The 16861-nt window shown below is 21.7% G+C and overlaps 8 protein-coding genes across 8 annotated transcripts; 6 read left to right on the top strand and 2 right to left on the bottom strand. All coding sequences in view use genetic code 6, as the record gives it.

Moving 5' to 3' along the window:
- Positions 1–846: 846 nt before the first annotated feature.
- Positions 847–2284, top strand: TTHERM_00865140 (alpha/beta hydrolase family protein; the record flags this gene model as incomplete). The annotated part of the gene is made up of 5 exons (XM_001026754.2): positions 847–1018; positions 1093–1279; positions 1336–1432; positions 1512–1706; positions 1805–2284. 5 exons carry the CDS (start codon positions 847–849, stop codon positions 2282–2284), a joined length of 1131 nt encoding a protein of 376 aa, XP_001026754.2.
- An 897-nt stretch (positions 2285–3181) lies between these two features.
- Positions 3182–5408, top strand: TTHERM_00865150 (poly(ADP-ribose) polymerase family WGR domain protein; the record flags this gene model as incomplete). The annotated part of the gene is made up of 6 exons (XM_001026755.3): positions 3182–4155; positions 4225–4453; positions 4540–4765; positions 4822–5090; positions 5143–5215; positions 5278–5408. The coding sequence occupies 6 exons, from the start codon at positions 3182–3184 to the stop codon at positions 5406–5408; spliced, it is 1902 nt and encodes a 633-aa protein (XP_001026755.3).
- A 962-nt stretch (positions 5409–6370) lies between these two features.
- TTHERM_000865149 (WGR domain protein) lies at positions 6371–7285 on the top strand (the record flags this gene model as incomplete). The annotated part of the gene is made up of 5 exons (XM_012800745.1): positions 6371–6451; positions 6596–6646; positions 6716–6869; positions 7008–7171; positions 7253–7285. The coding sequence occupies 5 exons, from the start codon at positions 6371–6373 to the stop codon at positions 7283–7285; spliced, it is 483 nt and encodes a 160-aa protein (XP_012656199.1).
- A 426-nt stretch (positions 7286–7711) lies between these two features.
- On the top strand, positions 7712–8584 carry TTHERM_000865148 (dihydropteridine reductase, putative; the record flags this gene model as incomplete). Its single annotated transcript, XM_012800744.1, has 2 exons — positions 7712–7853; positions 7941–8584. 2 exons carry the CDS (start codon positions 7712–7714, stop codon positions 8582–8584), a joined length of 786 nt encoding a protein of 261 aa, XP_012656198.1.
- Positions 8585–9995: 1411 nt separating this feature from the next.
- TTHERM_00865160 (alpha/beta hydrolase family protein) lies at positions 9996–11174 on the top strand (the record flags this gene model as incomplete). Its single annotated transcript, XM_001026756.2, has 1 exon — positions 9996–11174. The coding sequence occupies one exon, from the start codon at positions 9996–9998 to the stop codon at positions 11172–11174; it is 1179 nt and encodes a 392-aa protein (XP_001026756.2).
- A 322-nt stretch (positions 11175–11496) lies between these two features.
- On the bottom strand, positions 11497–12354 carry TTHERM_000865159 (tetraspanin family protein; the record flags this gene model as incomplete). Its single annotated transcript, XM_012800743.1, has 1 exon — positions 11497–12354. The coding sequence occupies one exon, from the start codon at positions 12352–12354 to the stop codon at positions 11497–11499; it is 858 nt and encodes a 285-aa protein (XP_012656197.1).
- A 1076-nt stretch (positions 12355–13430) lies between these two features.
- Positions 13431–14582, top strand: TTHERM_000865158 (transmembrane protein, putative; the record flags this gene model as incomplete). Its single annotated transcript, XM_012800742.1, has 1 exon — positions 13431–14582. One exon carries the CDS (start codon positions 13431–13433, stop codon positions 14580–14582), a length of 1152 nt encoding a protein of 383 aa, XP_012656196.1.
- A 625-nt stretch (positions 14583–15207) lies between these two features.
- On the bottom strand, positions 15208–16056 carry TTHERM_00865170 (tetraspanin family protein; the record flags this gene model as incomplete). The annotated part of the gene is made up of 1 exon (XM_001026757.1): positions 15208–16056. One exon carries the CDS (start codon positions 16054–16056, stop codon positions 15208–15210), a length of 849 nt encoding a protein of 282 aa, XP_001026757.1.
- Between the last annotated feature and the right edge of the window lie 805 nt (positions 16057–16861).

Raw genomic sequence — 16861 nt, 5'->3', positions numbered from 1 at the left:
CAAAGTGTTTATATATATTTATTTTTACATCACTGCCTAAAATGGTTAATAAGCAAAAATATTTGTCAGCGTTGGCTATGGATTTTGTCCTCACATATTTAAGAACAGGTCTGTAAGTTATCATCATATAATATTTTGAATAAGATATACATATAATAAATTATAATTTTGTATTTTTAAAATGAAAGCTGATAAATTCAATTAAATTTGCTTTTAACTGAAAATTAATATTTATGGTTTTACCTCTTTTTATTATTACTTTATATTTAGCCTTTGGTTTATTTTTATATATTAATATTTAATTTTACTCAAATAAATGTTTGTCTTATCTCTTTATTTATTTACTTACTTTAAATTGTAAATATCTTATTTTAAAAAACATTTTATCAAAGAATTCAAAATAAATAAAAAATCCAAATAAATTTGTTAGATTACTTAATATTTATTATTGATGAGTTACAAATTAATTATTTATTTATTTGCATTTAACTTAACATATTATTAAATTAATTCTAATTTTAGAATTTCAAGTGATCTGTAAATAAGCATTATGCTTAAGACTTTCCTTTCTGCTTGATTTATTTTAAAGGATTGAAACATATTAAATAATTAACCCATTTATTGGTTTTTACTATAACTTTCGCAAAGAATTCTATCAAGAACTAACTAATTTCAGCATAAAAAATTATATATTAATTTTAAATTATTAAAATTTTGAAAGAAGTAAACTAAGAAATATTCTTAAAAGCAATTAATCAGAAAGAAAATAAAATTTGTATTAATAACATTTAGTGCTCTCATATAGTCTTTTGCATTCTGCTTATAAAGTGAATAGTTAATCTATAAATGGAGCAAACAAAAACAGAATAGGAATATGAAGAGACAGAAGCCGATGCAAATGATATCTCTTCTCCAGTTTAGTCAAGTTTTTCCAAGAAGTTTTTCAAGTTTTTTGGGAATACCCTTGGTTTGAAGAATATGCTCTCCAAAACATTTATTTACCATTAGCCAAATCCTAGTATTAACTTATTCTAATATAATACATAAATGAATCTAATCAAAGTAACTTGCTTCTTTAATATATAATAAAAGCCTATTTGTTTAAAGAGTAAGAGAACTCCAATGGGACTATGTCTTATTCCTTTTAGCTGAAAAAAGAATTTATTCCATAGCATAATGACATTCCAGATTATATATCATATGATCTCTACATGATGAATTTTAGGAATAAGCAAAAAAAAGATTGCGCAATTCCAATCATGCACATAATAAATTCAAAGTAAATATATTTAGGTAAATAGAATAACATTTTTTAAATATGCAATTATAACATAGAACTCTAGGAAACTAGGTGCTTATATATAATCATGGAAACAGTAGTGATTTAGGTACTATATTCTATTCGCTGATTAACATGTCTAAAATTTATAAGGTAGAATATTTTTTCTAAAATAATAAGAGAATTTAAAAGTTTTGAAAATTGTTAAAACCAGCTTTTTAAATATAAAAAGGTAAATATAGTTGCTTACGATTATAGAGGTTATGGAATTTCAAAAGGAGATATTAATGAAGAAAATACGTACGAAGATTGCGAGATGGTTATGAGCTTTACGTTATATAGACTTAAGTACAGAATTTATTAGCTTATTTTATGGGGGTTTTCCCTAGGAAGTGGTCCGGCAGTTCATTTAGCAGCAAAATATTAAGTAATTTAACAAAATTATTTCAAAAATATTCATAAATAGCAGAAATATTTAAGTTATTTGAAATCACATATAAATAATATATTTAAATATTTTAAAAGTATATAAGAGCTTTAATTTTAGAAGCGCCTCTAGCAAGTGTATATTTATTCTTAGAAAATGAGCCTTCTTCTCAGTATAATGATTAGGAAGGAGATGTCTATGGTAATATTTACAAAATAGGAAAAGTAAGATCCCCAATAATGATTATGCATGGAAAAAGCGATGAAGTTATACCTTATAAACATAGCCAGATTCTTTTAGAAAAGTTTTAGCAAGAAAATCCCAATAATAAAAAATAAATCCAGTGTCTTCTCGTTGAAGAACTCAAGCACAACGATTTAAAAAGTTTGATATAGATTAAAAAGTCTTTAACAGCTACAAAGTTAAAGTAATTCTTATAAAAAATGATCCAGTAAACATAATTTGATATGGAGTATTATGAACTAAACCCTTAATTATACAAGATATTGCTAAGAGAAGAAGAAGATTTAAGTTTTTTAAACATTCTTCATAAAATAAGATATAAAGTAGACTTCTGAATTGTCATCAAGAACTAGCATATTTAAGAAACCAAATTAATCAAATTTTCAAATTAGGCTCTCTCACTCACTCACTCACTTAAATAAACTAAACAAAACTAAATTTAAATAAATTTTAACAATTGCAATTCTAATTTCAATTTTACATTAATAAAATTAACATAAATTATACTGACTATATATATCATATAATATACATTCTCTATTAAAACTGTATCACTAATTTAACAAAAGGCATTTTTTATCAAAAGCTATTAAATAATCTTTAAATTTACAAGTTTACAAAATAATTTATCATTTTTAAACTAATAAATGAAAACAATATTTGAAAGTTCAAATATTTTATGGGCAAATTTTTAATCTAAATAGAAGTTTTTTTTAAGTAAAAATTTAATTCTAATAAAATTTTTTATGGTTAAAATTTTAATAAACAAAGTTATTAAATCTTTTATTTGACATTCTTAATATTCTAAATCACTTTTCTTATCTTAAATTATTATTTTTTATTATTTTAGCAGAAAATAATAATAATAAAACAATTTTTGGTAAATAATATATTAATTATAATTTTCATTAAATTTTTAGTTTAAAATTAATAACATAATTCATTCTACTCTTATAAAAAATTTATAGAGTTTGCTTTATATAATATCAGGTTTGATGAAAAGATGAATAATAAATTATATCTATTTATTTATTAATTTATGAACAAGAATACTATATTTCAGTTTGTAAAATTCAAATAATTGCGCCAACATTAATATTGCACAAAAATTATTAAATAGTATTGAAATTAAATTTGAGGAATTCATAGTATCTATATTGTGGATCTTAAAATTTGATTAAATTTACATATATAATTAATAGCTTAATCTAAGTAATATCTAAGTTAAAAAAATGGACGTTGAACCAAGCTAGCCAATAGAATTAGAGTTCGTAGAAGAAGGAGAAGAGGATGAGATATTTAAAAAATAAAATAAAAATCAACTGAATACTTCAGCAAACAAATCTATTTCTAAAGCAGAATTGCTAAATTTTATATCTAGTAAAAATAATACAACTAAGAAATCTACTTAAAAAGATATGATAAACGAAGATATAAGCATATAAGAAAGTGAATAAAAAAAAAGTTAAAGTGTTGAAGACTTAGAGATAGAATTAGAAATAGAAAATGATATTTTTGAATAACCTAATAAGTAAAACAATTCTTAAATATAAAATACGATTGAAGAAGTTAGCTCTGATAATTTGGGAAACAAAATATAAAAACTTGATCTTAAAGAAGGAGATTTGTTATAAAAGCAAAAAAAAAAGCAAAGGACTGATGGATATTAAGTTTATGAGACTTTTACATGCATGTTAAATTTAACAGATATTTCTTATGGTGAAAAAGGTCATAATAAATTCTATTAGATTGAAGTCTTGCATAAAGGGTATTCGATATTTACTTTATATACAAAATGGGGTAGAGTAGGAGCATAAAATCCTTAGGAAAGCTACAAGAGAATGGATAATAAGTATGATGCAATTTTAGGTTTTAAAAAGAAATTTTATGATAAAACACATAACGATTGGACTGGTATATTTTCAGATTTTAAGCCTTAACCTGGTAAATATACATGGATTCAAGTAGATGCCTCATCAGGTGGATCAAAAAACTCAGTAAATGAAGATATCGAAAGAATAAATAAAAGAAACGCAGAGTTAAAAAAGAGAATGAATTCTAATACAAGCAAACTAGAAAGTTCAATTAAAGATTTAATGCTATTAATATGGGACTTTAATAGAATTAATAAGACATTAAAAGAATTAAATTTCGACACTGAGAAGAATCCTCTAGGTCGTTTAACATTCGATCAAGTACAAAAAGGGTATTAGCTAATCTGAATTTGTATTTATAAAATAGAATGATAATTATGATTTTTTAAATATAATAATAGTTATAAAATTTTGACTGAAATTTAGAATGCTTTGTTGTAAGGCTCAAGGACATCGATTATCATAGAATTGACAAACCAATTTTACACAAATATACCTCAAAACTATGGTATGAGGGCTCTTCCTATGATTGATCATATGACTAAAGTAAAGGAAAAATTGCACTTGTTAGACGTTTTAAAAGAGATAGATATTACTAATAGATATATGAACTAGGCTTTCTAAGCATAAGTAAATAAATAAATAGCTAACTTTCATTATTTACTAAATAAACAAAGTTTTTTAATTGAATTTTTAATATATGTAATATTTATAAGGGAGCAGAAAGTATTAATCCTCTTGATACCTTTTATAGTATGCTTAAATGCAATATAAATCAAGTAGATTAGTAATCTTAGACATATCAAGTAATTTAGAAAATGGTTGAAAATACTCATGGACCATCTCACGAAAAATTTAAACTCAAGATAGTAGATATTTATGAATTAAATAGAAATTAAGAAAGCCAGAGATTCTTCCCTTTTAAATAGCTTCCAAATTAAAGTAAGGCATTTATTTAAACTTCGATAATCTAATTATTTTTATTTATCAAAAAAAAGCATTATTATGGCACGGTTCTAGAATTTCTAATTTCGTAGGTATATTGAGTGAAGGATTAAGAATTGCTCCTCCTGAGGCACCTATGACAGGTTATATGTTTGGAAAAGGAATTTATATGGCTGACGTAGTTTCCAAGGCAGCAGGTTATTGTCATGCCAAATTAGATTCTCCAGAAGGATTGCTTGTCTTATGTGAGGCAGCACTAGGATAGATATACGAATGTAATAAAGCTAAATCCTTTAAAAAGCCTCCTTAGTATTATCATAGTGTAATTTTTTTTAAATATTAAATCCAAAAATTACATTATTAAAAAATAAAAGGTTAAAGGCGTTGGTAAATATAAAACCCAATCAGAAGGAATATAAAAAATAGGAACTACTCAATGTTTTGCAGGTAAAATTTAATTTTTTAGTGATAATTATTAAAAAAATAAATAAAATCTATAATTTCTTAAGGAAAAGTTGTAGAAAGTGACGAAAATGGAGATGGCTAGCCAAAGGATTTAGTATATAATGAATATATTATTTATGACACATCTTAAGTTAAAATGAAATATTTAATACGTGTTAATTTCGAGTTTTTGTGAATAAAAAATTAATTTGAAAATAATAAATTAATTGTTAAATTTAAATTAAACTTTAATTTATTTTTTTTTTTAAATATAGCAAAATGCCATTCAAAAATTTAGTGAATTGAGATCACTATTTTTTTGAATGGTTGATGCCTTTGAATATTATTTATATAAAAATAAATAATTTTATAATAGAATTTAATTAATAATATTAATAATTTTAATTTATATCAATCTTTATGATTTTTCTATTAAATTTTTAAATTTAGCCTTTTTTAAAAATTTTTCTTCAAAAAAATTTAATTTGATTGCAAATTTCAAAAATTGCATCAAAATCTTATCGTGGGGTAGAAATTTCTATATCCCTGTTTTAAAAAAATTTTCATTGATGTTAGAATGAATGATTAATTCATTCTTTTTTTCTTAAGAAAAATTTAGAAATTCTTAATCGCTACAGAAATTGCCCCAAAATCCTGTATTTTGTTTACCCCGCTACAGGAAATTTAGCTAAATTTAAAAATTTTGATGTAAAAAAATTATGTATTTTTGAAATTATAATAAATTAAAATATTAATTTTAATTCTATTATAAAATATAAAAATCTGATTTTTTAGTAAATAATTAAAAAATCTATTTCATTTTAAGTTAATTCCAAACGACGGAATTTTTTAATGGCATCTTGCTATACTTTAAAAATTATTTTCTGACAAAAAATTAAAATCGCAAAAACTTTCAAATTTCATTTTAGATTTCTCAAGCTTATAAATTTGATTCAATTATTAAACGCTCTCTTTAGAGATTAACACATAGTGATAATTTTTAAATATAAACAAATTTTATAGTCATTGCCCAAATAATCATATAATTGAATCTAATTATTTGGAGAATTTAATCTTTAATTGAAAAATATTTAATTAATTAAAAATATACATAAACTAAATTATCAAATAGCAATATTAGTTAGCTAGTTACTATAAATGTCTAATTGGAATTTTGATTTAGGAAAGCAATCCAATAAGGAACTTCCTGAACCTTTTGGCTACTGCAAAAAGTTCGAAGTAACTAAAAATGATTTTGTCTTTATTTCCTTATTTATTTAAGCTAATCAAATCAATATTATGAATTAGATTGATTCATCATATTAAATGCATAATATAATATTTAAAGTTGTTTTTGATATATAAATTTAAATAAAATTATAGATTGAATCATCTACCACTACTCAAAAGAATAAAAAATAACTCATGGAAAAGGTACAAATATAATTTATAATAATACAATTAATTTTATTTGAAAAATAACATTTCATATTTTTATGTTAGAAATTATGGGAAGTAGCTACAGGTGCTAAAGGACAAATATTGCAAGTTGTTTTTATGAATTTTATGATGGGAAGTTCATTAAATATCTTCATGATTTTCTTCATCTTCTAATCAGTTTACTCTCCCATTAAAAGTATTATGGGCGTTCATGAAGGTAATCAATTTTAAAAATTGCTTTAGTTCTATTACATCTCTAATAACAACAATATGTTTTTATAAATTACATAAAAAATCAATAAAATTAAATAAAAGTCAAATAAATAAACAAACAAATATTTTTATATAAAAATAGTTTTTATGAACTATGAAGGTTAAGGAATTAATTTATTATAATACAAGCTCATATATGCTGGTATTTAATTAGTTTTGGTTTCTATTGGTATGTACAAAATTTACACACTTGGTCTTTTGCCCCTTTCAGCAGCAGATTGGATAGATATAGTACCTCTTCACTAAGTAACATAATTATATATATATATTTATATTTATTTTTTAAATCAGTAATAAAATTAATTCAATTTAAAATCATAAAAATAGCAACAAGATTAGGTGTTTTCTTTAGCAGGTTGATATACATAAAGCCCAAAGATTAATGCATATTTAAATATTATATTCATATTTTTAATTTTGCAAAAGATATTCAAATTATTTTTAGCAAAATAAATAAATAATTCTTTTGTTCTTTTATGTAAATTTATAAATTTATTTGTAATTAAATACACTTTTTTCTCAAAATTATTATTTAAAGTTGTTTTAATTAAAAAAATATTTTAAAATGAATAAAAATATTGTATATTAAAAGATACTTAATGAAATATTGGATAGTTTATTTAATAAAAAGAATATTCTTTAAGTAGAAAGTTTTTTATTTGTAAACAAATTAAATTTGTTCAATCAATATAAAAAAATTTAAACAATAAAAAAAAACAGTGATTGAAATATTGTTAAAATTTAATATTCCTTAAGCAAATATCTAAATATAAATACAATAGTAAAATGAATAAGAGAGAAGTGAAGTTATTCGATATAGCTAAAAGATTCAGAAATCTTAAGTATAAGCTAACTAACTTTTACGAATACTAGTTAAAGGTTAATTATAAGCATATATTGATAGTAGGAGATACTCATACATTCTTGGGTAAATAATTATAATTTATTAAAAAAAATAGATTGTTTCTACTTATTTTTTGTAGCAAAGATTGATTTACTCATTTGTGTAAAAAAGGTTAAGAAGTCATTAATAGATTTAAAGAAACTTGGTAGATTGCTAACATAGATTCTAAGATTAATGATTAATGCAATTTCAATTTCTAAATGTAATTTAATGAAGCCAACAGACCTCCTCTAAGTAAGGAATAGGTTGAGCAATTAGAAGAAAAATTATAAGCATTTTCTAAACACTATGAATGCATTTTGTTCCTTCCTTAACAATATAACATTAAAAATGATATTAAAAATGAATCTATTTTCTAAGAGTATGAATAAGAAAGAGCTTCTAATGTAGAACCTGCAATTTTAGCTTCTTATTTGGCTACCAAATATTTAACCAATAACGGGTCTTTAATATTCTTAGGAGATTATTAAAGTTTTTCAAATCCTAGTTAAGAATAAATTACTTATGGCTTAGCATAAAATTAAATAAATTTATTAAATCTTAATCTTGGTGATAGAGAGCTTATAAGTGTGGATTCATTCACATTAAATCTCTTACAAAATGAAAAATAAGAAGATCAAGAATAATACGAAAAAGAAACTTAGTAAATTGCTAACTATATTAAAAAATGGGCAGATGGTCTTTCTAGACCTATTAGTGGAACTTTTGTTAAATTTAATAATAAAAATGGAATTATATATCCTGAACTTTTATGAATATTATTTGCATCTAATAGATCAATTAATTTTAATTTTTAAACTATTTTTTATTTACTTATTAATGCATTTATTTTAAATAAATGGGTGGAGAATTTAAAACAATTTTAAATCAATTTTTTAAAATTAGTTACAATTTTTATAGTAAACATTTCAAAATTATTTTCAATTAATTTATTTTGTATTCTTGTTTAGTCGAAAAAGCAATTATCTACCAAATAAAATAAATATATTCTTTTTTTAACTTCTTAGATCTTTATTTAGATTTTTAGTATCTGTGTTAATATTAAATGTTAAAAAGAAAATAAATATCTTAAAATCTTTATTTGCATTATTAATATATTTATTTTATTCAATTTATCTATTTAATTTTCATAATTGATGGTTCAAAAATATGAGATTTAGAAGTTAACTTTTTAATTTACTAAAAAGTTTTGATATGCATCATACTATTGCATAGATCTGTAAATATGTTTTAAGTAATTTTCTCAATTCATTAATAAACTAAAGTTTCCTTTTATTATTTAGACTTGTTTAGACATCAAATATTAAAAAAATAAATTTATTTCGTTTTCATAAAATCAGAATACTAATATTAAGATGAGGCTATTAATAAATATAGTCAAATATAAGATCTATCTATTTATAATATCAAGATCCTTTAAACTAATTTTTCAAAAATTATTTAAATTGATAGCATATAGATCAAAATTTTATTATTTAACTTTTTAATAAGTTTTATTTTATCATTTTACTACTTAGACTTCTCAAAATCAAGTTAAAAAATTTGATAATTCCTTTTTCATAAAATAAATGTATTAATATTAAGATTATATTAGTTATTTATTATATGTAGATCCAGTAAAGTACTAATTTAAATATCAAGATCTTTTAAATTACTTTTTCAAACTTTATTTAAATTGATAGATATAGATCAAAATTTTACTTTTTAATAAGTTTTATTTTATCATTTTATTACTTATTCTCAAAATCAAGTTAAAAAATTTGATTATTCCTTTTTCATAAAATAAAAGTATTAATATTAAGATTATTTTATTTATTTATTATATGTAGATCCAGTAAAGTATTAATGATTCATTTATATGTCCTATCAATATTTTTTTATTAGTTTTTAAAACTCATTGATTTGTTAATTTTTGTCATATTCAGAAATTTATTCTTATAAGACTAATTATTTTTTTGAAAAAGTAAAAGACATTTCTTTTGTTTTAATATTTACTTTTTTATTTAATTTTAATAAAAGTTTACAAAGTAATTAAGTAATGTAATTTAATTTTATTTAATAAAAGATTTGTTTTCTTTGGTTATTTTGTTGAATAAATAATCATCATAATTTAATTATTTGATATCAAAAAGATAAATTAAATCAAGAATTTAGTTAATAAAAAAAATGAGTGGATTAGATTTTTTTTTAAAATATGAGAATGACCAAAGAGATTAAAAAACCATCTAATAGCAAGGATAAGCTGTTAATTATTTTGCAGATAGAAATATGAAAGCGTTTGATCCATACCTAAAATAATAAATTAGTAAAATGAATTTAGATAAGCTATCTGAAAAGAAAAAGCCAAAGATCAATATCAAAAAAGTAGAATTTGAAGATGGCAGATATATAGAGTATAGAGAAATTGATAATGAAGGAAAAGGATATGAACTACCTAATAAGACAATTATATTTGTTGCTGGAGTTCCTGGAGGCATTAACTATTTCAATAAAATCGAAAAATCATTAGGAACTAGCTTTTGTCGTGTTATAAATCTCTACTTACCAGGTTTTGATAGAAAAGATGAAAGAAGAGGAACATATTAAGGTAGTTTAGACCAGCTAATTTAATTGATAGAAGATTTTATGAAAAAGATAAATCTTGAAAAAGCAATTTTCGCTTTGCATTCTTTTGGAGGCCTAGCTGTAAAAAGCTTTGCTTATGAAAAGCCTCATAGAGTGGAGGCATTAATTTAAATTGCATCTATTCCAATCACAAAATGGCAAGGCTATAAGCTATACGAATAAATAGAGAAGTAAGTATACTAATTAGACTTTGAGTAAATAAAATTTGAGATGCTGCAGTAGGAAGAATTGAGAAGCAAACTAAGTGAGACTATTAATACATTTTAAAAGTAATTATAAGATTTACCTAAAGACTAATAAAAATAATTTGCAGTTTTAATGACGTTAAGTATGTATGACGTAATTAGCATGCTTAAAATTAGAATAAGCTTACCTGGTAAATTGAATGAACTGCTTCATAGAATGAGATAAATTAGCAAAAAAATACCTAGAATGATAGCATACTCTCCAAAAGATGACTTGATTTCACCATAATTGGTAGAAGAAGAAATATATGAGTTTATTGTTGGAGAAAACGCTACTTAGTATTAAATTCTAGAATAAGTGAATGAATTACCTTAATTGGATAAGAACAATTTTTGTTCAAATTACATTTTTAGGTTTGATGACGCTTCTCATATGGTTTAATAAGAAAAAGGTTTAGAATTAGGTATCTTAATGAAGCATTTTATCAAATAATTAGATAAAACATAGGTAATTAATAACTAGACAAAAATTTGAAAAAATTTTGAAAATAATAATCACATTTTTTAACAAAAATCTCAAAAGCAGAAATTAACCTGATTGAAATTGTAATAAATATTTTTTAAGATATAACAAGTTATAGTAATATTTTTTTTAAAAATGTTAAATTAATTGTTTTTTTTTATGAATTATTTGTGCGATATTTTATAAAATTATAAAACAAAAAGCAAACAAAAGTTTTTTTAGATTTATTTTGTGGTTCTTCAAAATTTAAAATAAATACAAAAATATAAAGAAAGTAAGTAAGGAATTTAGAATTATATACATAATGTAAAAGTTAATATATAGAATAAGTTATTCATTGAGAAACAGTGATCATTTAATTATTTACAAAGTAAAGTCCATCAATGTTTTTTTAAAATATTTTTCCTTTAGGTTATTATGAAAATAGAATAATTGAAAGCACTATATTTAGAATTAGAATAAAAGTAATCACAGAGAATCCTATGATTAAATCAATATTATTTTCGTTGATTAAATCAATTAATCTCTATTTACAATCAGATTTTGGTTAACCAGCATTAACATCACTAAAAACAAAGTAGGAATTTATACTGCAAACTCCACTACAACCTAAAACCTCTTCAGCAACTTACAATAAATCACTGTAATTTTATTATTCTGGGATGTTAAAGTGATTAAATTCTTCACATTCTTAAACTTATAAAGGACTTGTATCATTATTATCATAGTTTATAATTCCTCTCTAAAAAGCTTCATCGGAATTGCCTTCGAAATTACATTTGCAGCTATTCTTACATAAAGTTTAATAGGATAGAGAATTCAACTTATAAAGTTATATAAATATATCTTTTTGAGTACAGTTAGTATCATTTTAGAATTCATGCAATTTAATTTAAACATATACACCGATAGCTAAGAAGGCAATAGAAATTAACAAAAAGATAAATAGCCCAAAAGCATACACTTTTAGAAGAGAATTAGATTTTTTTTATATAGCAACTATACCCAAAATAGCCCAGAGTACTAGTAGATTTCCAATAATTATAGATACTACCAAAATTAAGCTAAATTTGTAACTTATAAGATAATATTATTTATAGACTACTGAAGAAAATGCAATCCAGCTTATTCCTAGCAATAAAATTAAAATAGTGCTGAATATCAATATTTTTTTGTGTGTTTAAAACATCATTTTATTTTTTAATTTAGCTGAATTTATTAGATAGATTGAATTATTTATTTAAATATAAATTTTATAAAATTAATTAAATTATATTGAAAACACTTTCTATTTATCTAATATTGCAAATTTTTAATTTTTGAATTTAATAATCTTTGAAGTAGATTCTTAATTGTATTGTTTTCTATTTATGTATAAAGTTATCTATTTTAATTAATAAATCAATGTATACAATTTAGATAATAGATGCAGTTATTATGCATATTTAATTACTTAATTTAAATTTACACCAGAATCAAATAAAAAGTTGATTTATTTAGATAAATTTAACTGATATAAAACAATTTTGTTAATTTTATATTTATCTATTTTTAAAAATTAATTTATTTAGTTTTATCCAAAATTTTAATCTTATAAAAATATTCCTCATTTTTGGCTGAAAATATTCACCCAACTATTAAATTAAATTTTTTCCTTAATTTTCCTTTTTTAAATAAAAAATTATTCTATCTCGCATTAAAAACAAATATAAAGTTGCATTAATTACATAAAAAATAACTCAATAAATTATCTTGATAATCTTTATGATATTTTAAAAGAATAACGAATGTAACAAACAATCATTTCATTTTATCTACAATCACTAATCAAAAAAATAAAGAGATAGAAAAAAATAATTATCTATTTTATTAAGCTTAAGATTCAAAATATAAAGTAAATCAAAAAAATTACTAATTTTGATAAAATAGATAAAGAAAATAGGTTTAAGATTATTTTATAAATCTGATTTAATTAAAATACAATTATTGAAATAATTTTATAGGAAATTTAATTAACAATTAATTATTTTTGTAGATAAATAAGAATTTCTATTTTTGAGATTTATTAAAGAAATCTTATTGTAAAAAAATACAATTATTGAAAAAAATATTTAAAAAATATAATTAGTAATTAATTATTTATTTATTATATTGTTGATTTGATTATTATACTTTAATTATTTCACATAATAACAATTTATTTTTCATTAATTAATTGAATAGAAAAAATTTAATACTTAAAAATATTCTCTAATTTAAAGATAGTAAATGATTTCATTTGGAAAATTAATACTACTTTTTTTTTCAGTTGCTCTGTTGTTTTTAACAAATCCTTACTGTGAATTCTTTTCTCTGTTATACTAAGATTAATTCAGAATATATTAGCATCATATTCATGATAATCTTAATTAACACTATATTCAAAATGTCAGAATAGTAAATGAAACCACAAGCTGTAATTATGATGAGTAACTAGTGGATAAAACTAAGTAAAATTACGAAGGATTAGTTAAAGAAGTATCTGAGATCTCAATTTTTACCATTTAAGATGTTAAAAATGAAAAATATTTCTTTTAATTATGTGTTACTCTTGATTAATACCATAATTTCTACTCAGTTTAGAATGACTAGACAAAAGATTCCAATCAAAGTAGTTCTTGTGTTTACAAGGGATTAAATTTCCAATCAAAAGAGAGTCCTAAATTGTGTCCAATTTCAGATATTATATTTTCTGAAGAAGAAAAGATTGAAGGTTATGAGAAATTTGAGATTTCAAAAGATATAAAAACGAGTATGTTTATTAAAAGAGAAGACTCTAATTCTACTCCTTTAGTTGGCTTATATTTGCAAAGAAACAATTTTCTTTAAAAAGTAGATTTATTGAGAGAAACAAAAATAGCATTTACTTTAAATGACCTTTGCTCATCCTAATAAAAGAAATAGTAAATACTATGCCAAACAGAGAACTAAAAAAATGATATTAAATATAACTTAAGTTTAGAAAATTAATTTACTTTTGATATGAAGTGTAAGAAAGGTATATTCAATTACGAATACTCTTATACTCAAAGAGCCTTTGTAATATTTAGATTGATGATGTACAGTCTTGCAGTAGGTTACTTTTTTAACAACAACAACTATTAAAATCCTAATTTCTACAAGCAAGTTTTCTTTCCAAAGATAGTGAAGTGTTTATATCTCTTTATAGGTCTAAGCTTTTTTGATTACATCTATTTTAGTAATTAACTAAGCTAAGTAGGAGAAGACTGCTTAATAGAAGATTAAGGTTTACTTTACTTGATAGAAAGAATGACTTAGAGTTAAGCAATAATCATTTTTTATTTAGTTGTTTACTTGAGTATCATTTTATTATGGACAGCGTACAAAAATCACAGTAGTAATAAATATTCTCTTATATGAATAAAATTAATCTTATTGTATGAATTCAATTTATTTTTATATTTAGCAAAAAATTTATTTTAAGCTGTTGATAAATTTTTATATTTATTACACAAAATTCTTCAAAAATAAATATCCTCAATAAAACCTTAATAAAATTTAATTTACTAACATCATAAACGTTCTTTAAAATTATTATAAAAATTTATAATTAAAATTTAAAAAGCTTAGTCATTTGCTAATATTTATAATTTTTAGAAATAGTTCATTTTGTTTAACAAAAAAAAGAAAATAACCTGAAAATCAAAAAATAGGAAAAAAAAAATTTGATAATTACTGTAGGACCTCGTTAAGGAAAGTGAACAAATTGCGAGGTAAGAGGTAATAGTCTTATGAAAACCACAATAAATCGAAAATTTTTTGAATTTATGGGTTGTGAGTTAATGAGGTTTTAAGGTAAATGTTTTTTTTCTTTTAGCTTTTGTAGTAGTAAAAAATATTATGAAATAATGCTAAATTAAAGTAATTTTGAAAAGAAAAAGCATTAATACATCTAAATATAATATTAAAAATACAATTAATTGATATAATTATGTTAATGTAAATTTTTTAATATAACTAACACTTTCAGTATTATATTTTGAAATCAATTTCTAATATTTTATTGGGCTTCAATAACTTTTGTGTCAACTGTTTAAATTTTTGATTACATACAGCACCAGAAAACGGAGAATATAAAGCAAAGGACCATAAAGAATGTCACAATAGAAGATGCTACAATAGTCTTGACATTATTATCTTCAATGAAATCTAAAACTTCAACTTTACAGTCTCCATTTGGGATACCTTCATTTATGTTACTAAATACAAAATAATTATTTTTTGAGCAAAAACCACTGCAGCCAAAAGTTTCTTCCATAGCTTGCAATATGTCACTGTTTGAATCTTGATGATCTAAATCAAATAAATCATATGCTTTGCATTCTTAAACTCTAATAGGACCAGACTCACTATTAACAAAATTAGTTATTCCCAATTACTAAGCTTCTAATTGTGTTCCTTCAAAATCACATTGACAACCTGATTAGCAAAGGGTTTAATAAGATTTGGTATTCAATTCAGCCAGCTGAGAAAATAAATCATATTAAGTACAATTTGTATCATTTTTGTAGCTATCCATATTTGTTGATATTAAAATGCTAATTACTAATATAGCAATAGGAATTAAAAGGAAAACAAAAATTCCAAAGTTGTAAGTAAACAGAAGGCATTTAACATTTTTGCAAATCCCTATTAATCCTAAGATAGCCCATATAATAAGAAGGATTCCATTCACGAATCCTATCAATAGAGCTGCAGTGAAATACTAAGATACATTTCTTACATCTGGGTATTTAGAGTATAAAATACACACAAAGGTAATCCAGAATGCTCCCAGGAGAAGGAGTAAAACAGTACTTGACTATACTAACTTTTATAAAGTTTTATTATTCATTTTTTGTAATATGTAAATTTTATTTTTTAAGTTATTTTTAATTTTTTTATTAGTTAAATATTAATTACACTTTAGAGAACCTCAGAATAATTTATATAAAGTATTGAAAATAATTTACTAGACAACCTGCTTTTAGATTATTCAAAAATAGTAATTTGAGATGCACTTAATTAATTTCATCAAATAAATATAAGTAATAGACAAATTAAATTTAGATACCAATAAATTATGAATTCAAAAAAATTTATAAATAGGAAAAATTTCAAATAAATTAAGGAATCTATTTTAATTTAAAACTTTCTTTTAATTTATTTTTTACATTTTAACAGTAAATTTAAAACTTAATTTTAACTCACTTGATGAAAGCACAATTTTTTTATATTTAAAATAGATCATTTTCAATTTTTAAATATTTCTACTCGTAATAGATAAAATAATTAGGAATTATTTTAAATAGTAATTTATATTTTTAAATGACTAGAAATTCGCTTTTTTATTCATTTTATTTTTTATACATAATTGAAGCTAAAATGATAGCTTTAATTTAGCGATTATAATAAGACTGTTTTATATAAACTTAAAAATTAGAAACTTAAGAAATATTTATAGAATTAAATTGATATAATACACAATATGAATAACATTAATAATATAATTTCTAGAAATTCACTTTTTTATTCATTATATTTTTTATACATAATTGAAGTTAAAATTATGGCTATTAATTTAGCAATTATGATAAGATTGTTTTATATAAACTTAAAAATTAGAAACTTAAGTAATATTTATGGAATTAAATTAATAT

This window comes from Tetrahymena thermophila, assembly GCF_000189635.1.
Source record: "Tetrahymena thermophila SB210 genomic scaffold scf_8253984, whole genome shotgun sequence".
In the NCBI taxonomy this organism is placed as follows: domain Eukaryota; phylum Ciliophora; class Oligohymenophorea; order Hymenostomatida; family Tetrahymenidae; genus Tetrahymena; species Tetrahymena thermophila.
Note: the sequence above shows the minus strand (reverse complement) of the source record. Positions and strands in the feature narration are given on the sequence as shown.